Below are 17,670 nucleotides of genomic sequence, written 5' to 3' on the forward strand. Positions count from 1 at the left end.
GATGGGGAATTAGACAGTGATGTGACCCACCGAGTTCAGGTAGGATGGTGTAGATGGAAAACAGCCACAGGTATATTGTGCGACAAGAGTTTCCCGACTAAACTAAAGGGAAAATTCTATAGGGTGGCAGTTAGACCTGCAATGCTATATGGAACAGATTGTTGGGCCATCAAGAAGGCACAAGTGCGGAAGATGGAGGTAGCAGAAATGAGAATGCTACGTTGGATGTGTGGGCACACAAGGCTAGACCGAATAAGAAACGGTGTGTTTCGCGAGAGATTAGGGGTGGCGAACATAGCAGACAAGATAAGAGAGTGGAGATTGAGATGGTTTGGACATGTAAAGAGAAGACAGACGACGAATCCTGTTAGATCCGTAGAAAACATTACTATAGAGGGGAGGAGGGGTAGAGGACGACCGAAATTGACTTGGGATGAGAGGATTAGGCATGATTTGATAGACCTAAACCTCTCCGAGGACATGGTTGAGGATAGGAATTCGTGGAGAAGTAGAATTAAAGTTAAGGATTTTTAGAGAGAATTGAATACCTTAGGGTTTAGACTTAACTTATTTAGGTCACATACCATAATGGTATTTCCCTTACATATATTATTATTATTATAATTATTATTAGCTTTTATATAGCTGTTAAACTGTGATCTTATTATTAATATTATTATAATTAGTAGTAGTTTTTATATAACTGTTAAACTTTGATTTCCTTTATTTTGCTTCATACACATGTACTTAGAGCCGAGGGTCTATCTGGAAGCCACCCCTTTATTCCTTTGGATAGAGGTACGGTGTGCCTACATCCCACCCTCCCCAGACCCTACTTATAGCTTTGCTGTCGGTGGGATTTTACTGGGCATGATTGATTGATTGAGTTATGTTGTTTGAATAATTTTTAATTATGTTTAAACAGTCATTTAGGTAGATGTAAATTGACAATATGAAACCCCACCCTAACTTAATATGGGACGCGCTAAGCGCCTACTTATTAAACAATCATATGCTAGTATACGAAGAATCGGCAAGCACTATACGCATGTATAAAATGAATCACCTATCGTTATATATGTATACAATGAAATGGTAATATACGCCCAAATACTAGGAATCATCATCACATTTATCATACACAATTTTATATTTGTAAACAGATTTAAATCATAGTAATATTAATCCAAAAGTTCTATACATGAATGAAATTCTTATTTAACATTTATTTATATAAGTTATTGTTTTATAATAATGGTGAAGTGCCAAGATTTACTAAGTCAAACTTAAAAACCTGTACTTAAAAATTTTAACAGGAAAAAAAATATATTAAATTAAACTCTTATAGTCTTATGATATAAAGTTTCATCAATAGTAAACTAAAGATAATATATTATAACTTTTTCGTCAATACTAAAATGACATCAAGCTATTTAATTCAACTTAAATTGCAGAATTTTCCTCGTATTAAATTAAAAAATAAAACTTTTTTTTTCTCCAATCACCCAATTCCCTTTTTGAGGACTTTCCAATCTATCACATAATTTTTGACTGTTTTTTAACATTGACGGTGACTTTGACTTCTTCATTAGCCCATATTCAACGTTAGCGGGCCCATCAATCTTCTTGACCCCAAGCCCAAACTCTGGCCTTTGCTTTGGTCCATTTTATATTTGCTTTAGCCTTTGCTGACTTCATATTTTATAACGTGATGTTTTCTTTTATTCTTTCTTTCACACGTACATGCATCCATGAATGATTTTTTTAATTGCAAAAGTCAAGTTAGGGTCTTCAATATATTAAATGGAATATAAAAGAATTAATGTGAGCTAAGACTTGAATGGAAACACCACATGGACTGAGTCACGGCTACACCATCTCGACGAGTTTAATCAATTGGGCCACAAGATAATTAATGGGTTAATTAACAACTGAAACTTAGGGGATTCTAGCCTAGTTAGTTTCTCATTATCATTCGATTAAAATCAACAAACTTGTCATTTTTTTAATTTACTTGTTTTTCTTAATTAGTTTTTAATAATAGTTTAAATTTAGTATTTTAATAAACCCCCTAATAATAAATAAATAGTCGTATCTGTAGTTGAGTCTAATTTAGCTAGTTTACATAATTTAAAGAGTCTCGTGGGTTCAATATCCAGACTTACTTAGCTGTACTAGAGTCGACCGGTTCACTTGCCGATTAGTAGTTTTAGTTAAGTTAAAAGTCTAGAATTTATTACTTAGTATATAGACTAGCATGTTTTTATATGACTACTTTTAGCACATCAGTCCGCTTACGGAAAACAATTAGTAATAGAAGTGAGTTTTTTTGGATGGGACATCTTGAGTACACATAGTTTTCTTACCACTTTATTCCTCCCTTCTTGAAACCCTTCATTATTTTTCTTGATTCTCAACAAAGTGTGGCAAATTAACAGCAATATCATGTAACATAACAGATTAATTATCGATGATCAATTACTGATTGGTTCCGAACCGAAGCGAAACCGTTAAAATATTGTCCGGTTCTGGTTCTCCTAGTTAGCATTTAACGGTTCCGGTTCCGGTTCGATTCTCGTGGTTCCGAACCGAGTTGGAAAGTTTACTCTAGGAATGGCAGTGAAACCCGAACCCGATGGAAAACTTGATACCCGACATAATTGGGACGGGTCTTACCCGTCCCATTAGGGTTTGGGACGGGTCTGGGATTAGTTTTTAAATTTTTCGCGGGTTTGAGATTTCTAATATACCCGATTACCCGATAATATAGACCTATTTACCCGATTATGTACCCGAAGTACCCAATAACTATATATCTATATACATATATATATGTATATATATGTAAATATAAAAATTAATATTTCTAATTTGTGTTAACTGTTGTATTAATTTTTTTACATTTTAGTAATGTTCAAGACCATTAAAAGGATATTATGTGTATATCAATAAACAATCAATTAAAAAAAAACATATTGATCAATTTCATATTGTCAAAACCTTACAGGTATAACCTACGGGTATTTTTAATAAACTAACGGGTATACCCGAGACCCGATGGATAATTACTCGATAAATACCCGACGGGTCTGGGACGGGTCTGGAATGGGGTTTTATAAACGGGTCCGGGTCTGGGAATAACTTGACCCGTCCCAAGACCCGAACAATTGCCATCTACTCAAATATGTAATATTGTTAACCCTGGCCGATTCAACATCCACATACATCCCCAACTCTCTCTCTCGTCTGCTCATCCTCACCTCATCTCATCTCATCTCATCTCATCTCATCTCATGGTCCCTGAAATCCGAAGGTTGCCATGTACCCTCTTGACATCCATGAATTGGAATCGGAATCGGAAAATCGCAATCGTTTGTCTGCTTTGGTAAAATTTCTTACTTCACTATTAATTCCCAGAATCAGATGTATGTTTTGCTTTGCTTTCACTGTTATGTTTTTTAGTTAAGTTCCTTACTTGATCTTGTTTTTTCACTTTTATTATTATATTATATGTTTCGGTGGTCAAGTTTTGTTTTTTAATCATTATAATGTTATTTCACCTGGATTTAAAAATCTTTCCTTTTTCTAATTAGTTATTATTTTATCTCAATTTGCTACCTTTGATTATAATAATTATATGGTTTGTGTTTTAGTTTCCCACCTAGATTTACTTTAGCCTGGTATTCTGATTAGGATGTATATATGCTCCTTAACTGATCTTGTTTTTTCACTATTATTATATTATATGTTTCGGTCAAGTTTTGTTTTTTAATCAGATTTATGCAACTTGGATTTATGTCTTGCTTTGATTATAATGATATTTTGATTTGATTGTAACTGGATTTAAAAATCTTTCTTCTTTCTAATTAGTTATTATTTATCTCAATTTGTTACCTTTGATTATAATTATATGGTCTGTGTTTTAGTTTCCCACCTAGATTTACTTTAGCTTGGTATTCTGAATAGGATGTGTATACACACACACACACAAACTTATTTGTGCAACTATCTCTTTACAACCCTTAATTGTTTGCAGCCCAAAGAGAGAGAATATACTGCTGCTTGTACCAAATCCAAGAGTGGGTGTTTTTTGTCCTTTACTAGATTTTTTGAGCTTATTCCATCCTTGGTTGATACATTTATCCCGTACTGCAATGGCTTTGAAATCTGTTGAACAAATTCCATCATCATCGAGTTTATTAAAGCATTTGTGTTTGTGATTGCAGAGGGAAAGAAGAAGGTGACTGGTCTAGGTCTTACCAATTCTAAAGAAACCAACTTTGGGGAATGGTATTCTGAGGTACGTGGTTTGTATTATATGCTTTTATAGCTTCCCGTGAACTGCACCTGTTTGTTTTTATACACACTTACATTCAATGTTGTAAAACTCGCTAGTCGGTCCCTAAGCGGCTGACCCCCTTGGAGGGAGTACTCGGGGAGTACTCGGCTTGTACTCGGACAAGATAAAAATAACATAAAATAATTATTGGATATTATATATATGTTAAGACAAGCATAATTCACGTTAAAATAAATATAATTCATATGAAAAAAAAAACATAATTCAAAAAATTCATGTTTTGTTGTTATTTTTAGCATTTTACTAAAAAAAAAATTGGTGGCCGAGTTGACCTTGGAGGCCGAGTAATCCCGAGTACTCCGACTTTTGACCGAGTTGGACCTTGGCGAGTAATGGTGGCCGAGTTGGGAAAAACCGGCAAGGTTGATGTCTAAGGACCTTGGAATCTGACTTTTACAACACTGCTTACATTACAATTGTTTGGTTTATACTTATCTGTTTGATGGTGACATCACACATGTTTGGTTTTATACCCACCCACACGGTAGAGATTTTGTTCATATATGAACCGTGCGACAAAAGTTGAACTCATATATAAAACTATTCTACGAGTGTTGCATAACTGAAGCGACCTGTTGTAATTGGATCGTAACTAATTTTTTCTCTTGACTCCCAGGTCGTTACAAATAGTGAAATGATTGAATATTATGAAATATCGGGCTGTTACATCCTCCGGCCATGGGCAATGGGCATTTGGAAAAGAATGCATGTAAGGAACTAAGGATGGAACCATCACTTTTTTTTTTTTTTTGCAAATACATATATTTGGTACTTACTACATCTTAGGAAGCTTGATAGACTAAAACTGTTTTCTGACTTGTTTATGCAGAATTTCTTTGATCCAGAAGTTGAGAAAATGGATGTTGAACCCTGCTGTTTTCCGTTGTTTGTGTCCAAAGATGTACTACAAAAAGAGAAGGATCACATAGAGGGTTTTGCTCCCGAGGTAATTTTATGTCCTTACATTCATTTGAGCTGGTCAAGTTGTATTTTCTGAGAGTTATTTGTTTTCAGGTTGCTTGGGTCACAAGATCGGGTCTCTGATTTGGAGGTTCCTATCGCCATTCGTCCAACTAGTGAAACCGTCATGTATCCATATTTTTCGAAGTGGATAAGGGGACATCGTGATTTGCCCTTGAAGCTTAATCAATGGGTTAATGTTGTTCGATGGGAGTTCAGTAATCCTACTCCATTTATTAGGTATAATCTCTTGATTTTGATTACTGATTTGGTTTTGCCATCTCTAAATTTTTTTTATTGTAGGAGCCGTGAGTTTCTTGGCAGGAAGGCCATACTGCTTTTGCAACGAAAGAGGAGGCAGACGTTGAGGTATAAAGTCAAGAATTAAAAACCAAAATGGTGTTGTTGTAAGACTCTGATTAACGAATGATGTGTTTCAGGTTCTTGAAATACTCGAGTTGTATAGACGATTGTATGAGTACTTGGCTGTCCCTGTTGTGAAAGGGAAAAAGAGCGAGATGGAGAAATTTGCTGGTGGGCTCTATACTACTGGTGTTGAGGTAATCTTTTACTTATGAATGAATGGATCGGTTGTTACTCAAGTTTTTATTATTTATGAAGTTTTTAAACAGCTCCCATGTTTGCCAGGCTTTTGTTCCAAATACCGGTCGAGGTGTACAAGGTGCAACTGCACATTGCTTGGGCCAGAACTTTGCTAAAATGTTACATTAACTATGAAGATGAAAAAGGGCAAAGGGCTATGGTTTGGCAGAATTCGTGGGCGTATAGTACCAGAACGGTAAACAATCATTTTTTTTCCTATAAAAAAGTAGTTGACCACAAGTTTTGACATATAAATGCACTGTTTGTTTATAGATTGGGGTGATGGTGATGATAAAGGCTTGGTATTGCCCCCTAAAGTTTCAAAAGTACAAGTTATTGTGGTTCCCGTTCCTTACAAAGATGCAGATGTTAAGGACATATTAAATGCATGCTCTGCCACTGTCAAGATTTTATGTGATTCGGGTATTCTTGCCAAAGCGGACCTTAGAGAGAATTATTCACCTGGTTGGAAGTATTGCCATTGGGAAATGAAAGGTGTTCCGCTGAGGATTGAAATAGGACCAAGGGACGTTGCTAATAACCAGGTAATATAGATAGATACTCGTTTGGCTTGTATAATACATATGAACTGCAACGGGTCAGTGTAGTACTATTCAAAGTTTTTAGACTGTTAGTTTTCTTGACTGTCCGTTCTTGTTTCAAATCTTTAATTTGTTTTCAGGCACGGGCCAATCGCCGTGACAATGGAGCAAAAGCAGACATTCCAAGGGCAGATTTGGTCAATACTGTAAAGGCTATGCTGGATACTATTCAGCAAAGCATGTTTGATGTTGCTAAGCAAAAACGAGATGCCTGTATTCAAGTTGCTAAAACATGGGACGAGTTCATTGTAGCACTAGGTCAAAAGAAACTGATCTTAGCTCCATGGTGTGATGAAGAGGTAATAGTTTTTAGCCCATCAAATACTTTTTGTTCATATTTTTATTTTTTATTTAAAGATAGTTAACACTTGAAATAACATCTTTTATAAATAATTACTGCATTTTGGTGGTTATATATTTATGCCATAAAAATGACTCCAGGCAACTCGGAATCCATGTTAAAAAGCTAAATAATAAAAAAAATAAAAAGAAAAAATCCAAAGTGGGGTTTAGCATGTTATTTGTTTGGTTCACACCTATTTATTTATGACTAATGACGTTTCAGGAAGTCGAGAAGGAGGTGAAAACAAAGACGAAAGGGGAGACGGGGTCTGCCAAGACACTTTGTTCTCCATTTGACCAGCCAGAACTGCCTGAAGGTATTATTATTGTTATTGTTATTATTCTTTTCTTAGAATGCACATGGCTTACCTTTTATCTTTGTTACAGGTACATTATGCTTTGCTTCCGGGAAACCAGCAAAAATATGGACGTATTGGGGACGCAGTTATTAACAATTTGGTTGTCGTGTATTCCAATGCCGGGGATATGATGTTTGTAGGTAAACAGGACTTTTTAAGTGTTTAATTATTATATCCAAAAACGTCTAAAGGCAGGGGTGAGCTTTCTCACTATACCTCGCTCTTCTTTTATCCCGCCTGCTTTCTTATCCCTGTTCCGTAAATTTTGTACGTAGACAGTTAGTTGCTCTGAGTAGTTTTTTAGTGCAAAAAAGGACCAACGACGACCCTATCCTAAAGGAGAAGAAGGAGTAGGAGCAGAGCGGAGGAATGGTCAACTCGTCAGACTCATGATCTGAAGACTACAGGTTCGAATCTTGTCCCCGCCTAATTGAGATCTTTTTTTGGGTGGTAAAAGTTGTGTTGCCAGCTAGCTAAGATTGAATCCTCTGAGAGAGAATGGATTCAGAGTATACTTATTATATATATTGATCGAGGAGAGCGGGGAATAATCCGGATAGGAATCGAAATCGTTGCGTACTAGCTTCATTGGGAATAAGTAAGTGTCAAGTTAAGGAGAACTAATATTGACCAGAGAATTGAGATTTGGAAGTCCCAGATCACGGTGGCGATTTGCCTATTATTATATAAGAAACTCGAAAGTTGGTTTGTTACACTGCTCATGGTTAGGTTAAGAAATTCACAAAAATGACGCGTATTTTGAATTTCAGAATCTAAACGAAGACGCCAAACTTCGAAACTCCAATTACAGATACGAGTCATGACGACACCAACCAAACTGTCGTGTATAATCTCCCTGTTTATTTTTTATTTTGGAACGGCAACCACAACATAATGTCGTCCACAATGAAATGAAATCGAATCGATACCGACTAAGTAGGTAACATACCAGTGTCATAAGAAACCCGTAGGCAGTATCATAACGAACCAATTCAACACCGACTGAGCTCTCATTGTCCTTGCTGCAACACTGACCGAGTTCTAGGTTAATAGCACTAGTTACAATTAAACAGAGGTTTGCTTTTCTTTTATGTTTTGCTCTACTTTGTTAGGCATTATTTGTTGTGTTTAAAATCGTGTTTCACTGTGCTCATGCATTGGTTCAGTTCGGTTTGGCAAAAACCGAACCAAAAACCGTAATGTCAGTTTTTGAATTTTTGAATATCGTTCGGTTTTACCATTTGAGCTTGAAAATTCTGGGCTGAAATAAATAGTTGGCTAATAATTATGAACTCGGGCCAAATAACAAGTTGAAGATTTTGGGCCTAAATAAAAAGTTTGCTTGAAAATGGCAGCCGATTTTCAGCGAGTTTTTTCAAGGTAGCTCGGTTTGTGAACGAGCCGATTTGAGTGATTTTTTTCAAACTTTTTTCGAACAATCTTTTAAAATGTAGGCGAGTTGTTTCAAGCTGGTTCGCAACTCTAAATGCTGCATAAACCGGGTTTGGAGTAACTGATTTAATTGGTTTCATGTTACAGGTGGGACGACCCAAGGAAAGGAGGAAGACAGCAGCTCATGAAATGAAAAATCGATCAAAACGAAACTAAAAAAAACTGAAACCGAACAAAAACGAAACGGACAAAAACGAAACAAAAGACCAAAAACGAGTTCGGAATCAACCAAAAAGAAACCAAAACCTAACCCGTCCCGTGTGAAAACTCGTGTTGGCTTGAAACCAAAACCGAAACCGTTCCAATCTGAAATCCGTTTCGTGCCGAAACCTGTCTCGTGCGAATACCCGTTCCGATCCGAAACCTGCCACATTTCCTTATGACACTAACTCACGTCGACCAATTTCTTTGAATTTGTCTACCCATTTTGACCCGAAAATAACAAAATGGAATTTAAAATGACTCATTTTGACCCATTCAGTTAAAATCTCTTACCAAATCAACCCATTTAATTTTTAAAACAAATCCAGATTAACCAATTTAATGGTTTGGGTCAAGATTGTCACCCTTAGCCTATACAAATAAAAATTATTGACATTTATATCCATTTAATTTTTTACTTTAAATAATTCAAATGAAACCAAATAATATTCTTGTCGGTTATAAAGTACTATCAATATCTGAACGCCTTTAATAGAAAATATTAAGATTGAACAGTCAAATAAGATTCTTAGAGCATTCTCACCTGATCTCCTAAAATTTTATGTGGAGAGTAGAGCTGAGCACGGTTCGGTTTGATTATTAGGCGAAATCGAAACCGAAACCGAAGTAATTTGTTATTTGAATATGTAAACCGTTTGGTTTTCGGTTTTCCGGTTTTTCAGGTTTCGGTTAATTTCGGTTTCGGTTCGGTTATTTTTGGTTTTTTTTCAAGTATGTGTTGGCATTGCAAAAAGAAATAAAAATGAAATGCATATTTTAAGCTTATATAAGGACATGCTAGAGTACCACAGTCCACATATATATTGAATTCAAAAAACAAAAACGGCACGTGTTACGTGAAATTATACGAATACAAAGATGCTAAATAGAGTTTAAAAATTAAAAAGCATTAAAAGTTTAGTCCTGATCTTCCATTCATCATCTTATTTATTTATCTTAATTTAGTCCATCCTCATCATCTTGATAATCTTTATCATCATCAATCGGTTCGGTTTTTTAAAAATGGATAACCGAATTGAAACCGAAATTTCGGTTTTTCAAAAAAACAATAAATTAACCGTCGGTTAATGCTCCGGTTCGATTTTTTCGGTTAATTCGGTTTTCTGCTCACCCCTAAAGGAGAGTTTGAAAATTATAGGGTGGAGTTTTGAGTGGTTGTGAGTATAAATTATAGGGTGGAGAGAGAAAATGTAGTGATTTTTTGTAAATTTGGAAAAAAGGTAGTGATTATTTTGTAAATTATAGGGTGGGGAGAGAAAACTATAATGATTAAAATAAAAACAATATTATTTAATTAAACAGAAAAGAAAAATTTATTGTTTTTTTATTGTTATTATGGAGATGGGGATAGAGGATCGATTAAAAATGTTCTTATACACTATTCCTTATAGATAATAAAACAAAATAATCATCACATAACAACAAAAGACATACTGGCACATTTTTATGGGTTAATTGGGTTCATATTTGGGTCAGATTATGATAACATAAGATTTTACTAAATACGTTATTTGAATAATTCTTAACTATCTTTAAAACACTCATTTAGGTCGCGCTAAGGGCTTACTTTATTAAACAATCATACACTAGTATATGAAAAATCGTCTAGGGCTATATACATGTATAAAATGAGTCACCTAGCGTTATGTGTCTGTATACAATGAAACACTAATATACGCCCATATACTAGGAATCGTCAAGGGCTAGGCACCTGCATACACTATTTATTTAAAACGTGTAAGCTACCCTGCCATCGTCGCATTTATCATTCACAATTTTATATTTGTAAACAGATTTAAATCATAATAATATTCTTCCAAAAGTTTTATACATGAACGAAATTCTTGTTAACATATTTTTATTATTTATTTATATAAAAGTTATTGTTTTATAATAATTGTGAAGTGCCAAGGTTCACTAAGTCAAAACTTAAAAACCTGTACATAAAAAGTTAACAGGAAAAAAAATATTAAATCAAACTCTTATAGTCTTGTGATATAAAGTTTCATTAAATAGTAACCTAAAGATAATATATTATAACTTTTTCGTCAATACTAAAATGACATCAAGTTATTTAATTCAACATAAATTGCAGAATTTTCCTCCTATTAAAATTAAAAAAAAAAATATTTTTTTTCCTCCAATCACTCAATTCATTTTTTGAGGACTTTCCAATCCATCACATAATTTTTGAAACTGTTTTTTAGCATTGACGGTGACTTTGATTTTGACTTCTCCAGTAGCCCACATTCAACATTAGTGGGCCCATCAATCTTTTTGACCCCAAGCCCAAACATTGGCCTTTGCTTTGGTGCACTACGAGACTGAACCTTAGCCCGAAAAGACTTGGTGTTAGCCATGTAACCCGGGTGGCTCGCGTAAGAATCATCCTTGGAAAGCCCATCATAGAATGACCCATAATCATCAGGCCCACAAGAGTACGCAAAACGAGGGGTGTTGTGGGATGTGGAGTTAGAGATGTTCAACGAAACCGGTTCCTGGAACCGAACCGGTGGACCCGAACCGGTTCCTACCCGTTTTTTGTAGGAACCGGACCCTATCTGATTCAACCCGATGATCCGTGACCGGTTCTTGCATTTCTGAGTGGGGGCGGGTAGGAACCGGAACCGGTTCTGGAACCGAACCATCCGGAACCGGTTCCTAACCGGTTCTAGCCGTTGGATCGAATATAGCCGTTGGAAATCGTTTTTTTTGGCCGTTTTTTGACCGTTGGGGTCAAAAATAGCCGTTTTTTTGGCTCCCCCAAGCACCCCACTACTAGTATAAATAGGTATTTGGTGTCATGGGTTCATCACAACACTCAAAACGCAAACCCGAACGCAAAAAAATACAAAAAAACGCTATTACAACGTTTTGAGTTCTCTAATCTCTTGTTTTCTCTTCTTCTATATTCATAATTGTTGTTATGGCTGCCTCACAATCATCGGTTGGTCAAGGTTCCAACGCCGAACCAAGTTTCGTTCGTATTGTACCTCATAATCGTAATCAAGAGATTTGGTGCAATTGAGATTTGGTGCAATTGAGATTTGACCATTCATTGAAAGCTCGGTGCAAGTTTTGTGGGATTTATTTAAACCCACTTTCGAATTCAAATTTGAAGAAACACATCGAAAAACCGTATTGCAAGGCGTTGAAAAAGAACGTCGATTCGCAACAAACGCAAATGGATAGTGAAGGCGGAATATTTACATACCAAATTTTCATGTTATACAAATACGAATCGTAGTTTAGAATCCAAATCGCAAACGAAAAACGAAAAAAAAATAAAAAAATTTACACTGTAACCAGTTGAAACCGGTTACGGTACAGGAACCGGGTTAGGAACCGGTAAGAACCGGTTAGATAGGTTAGGGGTCCGAGGGTGGGAGAACCGGTTCGGTTCCCTAACCGGTTCGAGCCTGGAACCGGTTTAAAATGGGGTTTTGAATATAGGAACCGGTTAGGAACCGGTTCCGGTTCCTAGTCCCAAACCGTTTTGAACATGCCTATGTGGAGTAGCGAGACTCGAACTCGTGAAGGTTTGATGAACCGGGCATCGAGAGATGGCGTGGATTAGTCTGTGATGGGGATGGGGTTTGGTCTGCGGCCCAAGCCCATGTGTTGGTTCTTGTTAGTCTTGATTTGGGCTCTTCAAGGCCCAACTCAATGGGGCTGGGCCTTTCACCATTAGGGATTTGAGAAGAAGATGAAATCCTTCTACTCTTTCCTTCACTAGCCTCCCTCTACAAGTTTAATAAAAGTATAAAAAAAAATGAGTATTAATTGTTTTAAAAAAACCGCTAAAACCGTTTGAAATGTTCATAGTGAAGTAAAGAAGTCGGTTTGAGTGGTTTGATATTCATACATGCATTTCACGGTTTGGTTTTCGTGGTTTGACAGTTGACAATTTAAAAGTTCAGCCTGGTTTAAAAGTTGGAACTGTCATTTCCGAATTGACTGTTTAACCTTCACATCTTATATTACTTTCTAAAGTTTTGAAATATGGATTTTTATTTTTACTATTTTAAAATTTTAATACAAACTAAATATTATATTGATAAAATTGTAAAAATCAATTTAAACTGACAAAAACCAAACCGTCAAACCAGTAAAAGCAGTCAGTCTGGACGACCCACCCAATGCCCGGTTTGATTTGTCGTTTCTTGAGACTATAATCAATAGTTAAACCAACTAGACCTGACCAGGAAAACACTATAGAATATACTTATTAACATTAACATAAATCGGGAGCTTACCATTGACCTTCTTGGGTGAAACTGTTCACTTTGAAGACGAAATCTATGTGCACGAACACTTGCTCGTGCTCTGAACAAAGCTTCCATCCCATGCAGAGCTTGAACCGCTCGTTTCCTCACCAAATAACCTCTCACAAGTGCTTGAATTTTTACCAATGATTTCAATGCATTCAAAGCTTTCCTTGCCTGTTATACTTGTAATTAATGAAACAACGCAATTGGATTTTTGATTGTAATCTAAAATAACCGAACCAAAACGAAAATTGACAGTTGGTTTTGCATGTGATTAACATTGAAAAGCCAAACTAAACAAAACTTAAAAATATTCATTTTCTATTTTAATTTTTTAGTAATTGAAGAGGTAGGTCCCAGCAGAGCCCAGTTGGACCCGCAAGACTCACCTTGAAGAGGAACGTCTGCGCAGAAACCAACTGGATCCGCAGGACCAACCATGCTCAGAGACGTGACGTCCTTACGCGCAGTACGCAAGCTGGTCCCGCAGGAAATGCCTCCCGATGGTGAAGGACTCCGCCTGTCCCCGCAGCCTCGGATACAAGCCATCAGGGAAGGCCACCCGCGCAGCAAGGCTACACGCACAAGGCACTTAGCTCTCAATCACTCAGTGTCACCTGAAGGAATGAGCGAAGCCGGGAACTATCCCGCACAAGGGCGGGAGGGGGAATACTCCCGCCCAAATAAGCCAGTCCATACGATACAGGAAGATCTTCTGTACTGTACCTGACGAGGTATGGGAAAAAGATCTGACTAAAGATACGACAGCTTACTGACACAGTATGGCGAGCAGCATGCTCCTGTACTGTGTCACTATTAGCCGCTGCCTACTCACCAACTACTGCCATACCACGTGCGTAGCCGGCAGTTGGTGGAAAAGGAATAGTACACAGCAGGCCTGGTCACTATCAGCCGCTGCCTACCCACCAACTACCAGCAGGGCACATGCGTAGGCCACTGTTGGTGGAACAGGAACACTGTTGCAGCCGGCCACACCTCCTTGGAAACCTACCTTCGGCTATAAATACCCCAAATGGTATGACCATCATATCTTATCTTATATCATCATATTATACCTGATATCTGCTCTAGCAATCTCTTAATATACACTTATATTTAAAGAGCAATCTAGTCTGATTCTCACGCCGGAGGGTGGTCACAAGGAGGAACCCCCCCCCTTCTCAGTGACGAGCTCACGGTGTCTGTTTTGCAGGTTATCAGAAGAACCATCTTCTCAGGGTCTAACCCCTCGTGGGAAACATCTATCTAACCCCCAGGTTACCAGTAATCTGCCCGGGGTTCGGTTAGTGTTTCTTCAGTAATATATAATAACTTGTTATATAGTGTAACCCAACTACTTTTACCCAAATATAATAACCCAAATGTATTATAAAGTAATAATCAATCAATTACTAGCTTTTAGAAAAATATTAGCCTGGGTTCATTAATTTTTGCCAAATTTTATTTTTGGCCAAAACGGCAAATCCAAAAAGGCTGAAATCGAACCGAATATAAACTAAAAACCATAAAAACAAAACCAAACGATTGCAAAAACTTAAAACCCAGAACTTCTGGCTTTAGTTTGGTTTTAGCTCAAACCCGACATAAACCGATCCATGCACATCCCTACAAGCTACAAGCTAGCCCGAGCCAAGTTTAGCTTTGTTCTTTGACTAGTTTAAATTGACACATATACACATGTTTATCTTAAAAGCCTGTATGACATTTTTTGAAAACTAAAAAAATATATAAAAAGATTCTCTTAATATTACAAAGTCTAGTTTTTTTGCTAGTTTAAATTCTGCATATATTATGTTGTAAATATAATTTTTTGTTTTCTTATACACCAATATATGTAACAAAAATACAAAATTTAAACATTTAAAAACAAGAAAACAAATCGACTCGTCAACACAAGAGTTGGCTCAAGCTTCTCACGAGCTGAGCCAAATCAGAGCCTACTAGCTTACAAATTTCAAAATGATGAGTGAAATGAAGTTTTATTTAATTTTGATCATATATCTAATAATCCGGTTTTGATTACACATTAATTTATAAAACAAGAAAAAATCGAAATCGTTAAATAATAATAATAATAATAATAATTATTATTATTATTATTATTATTATTATATTACCAAATACCCACGATTTTTTTGTTTTCATACATAAAAATATATATAAAAAATTACAAAATTTAAACATTTAAAAACAAGAAAACAAATCGACTCGTCAATACACCAGTTGACTCGAGCTTTTCACGAGCCAAGCCAAGCCATAATGATTAGTGAAATGAAGTTTAATAATAATAATAATAATAATAATTACCAAATACCCACGAAACACAGACTGTATTTTAACGGCAGCCAAATTCTCGCACCCGGCCGTTACTCTCAACCGACTCGTCAGCCTGACGTAAGCATAAGCCGCCTGAGCCGCCGCAACCGCCACGTCAGCGGCGGCAGCAGTGGCAGCAGCCACCGCAATAGCACGTCTACTTTGCTCCACATAACTAATATTACGAGTCTCCGGCAGAGGAGTGGTGGGTTCACGACGTGACCGGCCAATGCATGCCGGAATCTTGGTTTTCCGGTGACCGGAATTAGAGTCTGGGGTGATATTGTTGATACCAAAGAAGGCTTTGAACCACCTTAACATTTTACCCATTGTGGTGGTGTTGAAAGTGAGAGTGGTTTTGTGGTTTATATAAAATTATATTATTATGAAATGTAACAGCTCATGGAGTTTAAATGTTTCTATTAAGAGGGAAAAGTCCACAACAGAATATATGTATATAATATATATACAATTACATATTATATGTGTATATGCATGTTTAGAGTGAGAATAAAATGGTCCAAGGAAAAAATAATGGAAAAAGTTTAATCAGGTATTATTTGTTTGATGATGATGTTTTGATACTATTTAAATATTTGAAAATTTTGTGATGAATTTTATGCTAAAGGTATAAAATTTAATATAAACAATAAAGAATATATAGGTGTGATTTAAAAAAAATAATTGTTTAATTTTCATATAACTATTTGAGAATACAAGTTCAATTATGGTAAAATTTGAGAATATAGGGTGTACTTAATGGCTCAAGTGTATAAAATTTGAGGGAATTCTAAGAAAAAACTATTTATGTATAAAGTTTAAACTTTTAAAAGTTATTTTTTTTTCTTTATGTTTGTTGAAAATGAGACTATTTTATCCTAAATGTATTAAAAATTTACCTTTTACTATAATTAGAGAACGGAGAATAGAGAACAATACAAGATGTTAATAATATCAGTTATTTTAGTTGGTTTTTCTGACCACTTAACTTTATATGATCGCTTGAATTTTAAATTAATATTTACATATTTTAAATTTTAATTATGTTAGATTTGTTTTGACTTAAGTTATTCGAACTATATGTTTTGTTGACTTTATTTTGAAGAAAATATACCGGGTCAAAGCAATTACAAAAAAACCTAATAAAAAGTTTGCCGTTACATCTTAAGATTAATGATAAACGAATACACTGTTAAATTGGCACGAATTTTGATAAGCCGGCCTCATAATGTGTTCTGATTGACAACTCAGATTTGAATATTCACCTCCGTTTAATATGGTACGACAGCTTGTCATATAGTTGTAAAAGTTGAAATAGCATAATATACTATCGAAATTTTAATTTTACACGGATTGACAGATAATTATACAGATGTAAAAAACTAATATAGCATAGTATAAAATGAACAGACAATTAATAGTAATTAATTATAGAGTAAGTTGTTAGCATTATATAATTAGTATAATTTAAAAGTTTGGTGCCACAAATAAGTTTTTCTAGGTTTTTATATATAAGATATTTTTGTGGAATGAAATTATGAATTGACTCTTTGGTGGCATGGCCGTTATTGATTTCCTTAAGTTGGTGCTGGTCTGTGGCTGGCAATGGCCAACAGGTTTTGATTCTGTCTTCTAGACTTACACCTGAAAAATTGTTATTATTTTTTGCACATGTAACACATGTAATTATAAATAGGAACTTTGGACTCTAGTTCTATATAATTCAATAGACGCAACTTCACATTCTAAATTGGCTCAAAACTAACAAATCCATCATGTATATAGAAACACAATTTCATAACACATTATGCAAGTATAAGAAAATAAGGCATTCAAAGAATGTGGCACAACTTCAATTACAAATTCATTTATCAAAGTCCTTTTCTCAAATTAAAATTGTTGACTAGCCCGAACAAGACATGTTGTATTCGGGTTCATGTTAGTTTTCAATATCCGAGCCGGGTGTTTAGCCGGAAAAAGACATGCATTCGAGTTCATGTTAGCTTTTAAGATTCATATTGAGGTCCGACCTACGCGCATGACCCATTTAGCACACTTAAAACAAAATATTTATTTCTTGAGATACACAACTTAAAGAATCATAAAACTTCAGTAAATATTTTATTTCCAGAAAAAATAATGAAGAAAAGCTTTATTACAGAAAA

General features: G+C 35.5%; 1 protein-coding gene and 1 pseudogene across 1 annotated transcript; one reads left to right on the forward strand and one right to left on the reverse strand.

The window, feature by feature from the left end:
• The first annotated feature begins 3,319 nt into the window (after nucleotides 1–3,319).
• LOC143602731 (proline--tRNA ligase, cytoplasmic-like) lies at nucleotides 3,320–7,340 on the forward strand (annotated as a pseudogene).
• Nucleotides 7,341–11,053: 3,713 nt separating this feature from the next.
• Nucleotides 11,054–15,835, reverse strand: LOC143602732 (protein IQ-domain 26-like). The gene is made up of 4 exons (XM_077079746.1): nucleotides 15,497–15,835; nucleotides 13,157–13,342; nucleotides 12,411–12,643; nucleotides 11,054–11,366 (listed from the first exon to the last, which is right to left on the reverse strand). Exons 1-4 carry the CDS (start codon nucleotides 15,833–15,835, stop codon nucleotides 11,054–11,056), a joined length of 1,071 nt encoding a protein of 356 aa, XP_076935861.1.
• Between the last annotated feature and the right edge of the window lie 1,835 nt (nucleotides 15,836–17,670).

Source organism: Bidens hawaiensis, unplaced genomic scaffold (assembly GCF_021521415.1).
Source record: "Bidens hawaiensis isolate Kalapana, Puna unplaced genomic scaffold, B.hawaiensis_p1.1 tig00059602_1, whole genome shotgun sequence".
In the NCBI taxonomy this organism is placed as follows: domain Eukaryota; kingdom Viridiplantae; phylum Streptophyta; class Magnoliopsida; order Asterales; family Asteraceae; genus Bidens; species Bidens hawaiensis.

Bases quoted from the DNA above. Each gene is read 5' to 3' on its own strand.
- LOC143602732 (XM_077079746.1), bottom strand. From the start codon at position 15,835: ATGGGTAAAATGTTAAGGTGGTTCAAAGCCTTCTTTGGTATCAACAAT. The intron at 13,343-15,496 runs GTAATTATTATT...CAAGTATAACAG, and splicing joins CTGTGTTTCGTGGGTATTTG to GCAAGGAAAGCTTTGAATGC. The intron at 12,644-13,156 runs GTAAGCTCCCGA...TTAAACTTGTAG, and splicing joins TTCACCCAAGAAGGTCAATG to AGGGAGGCTAGTGAAGGAAA.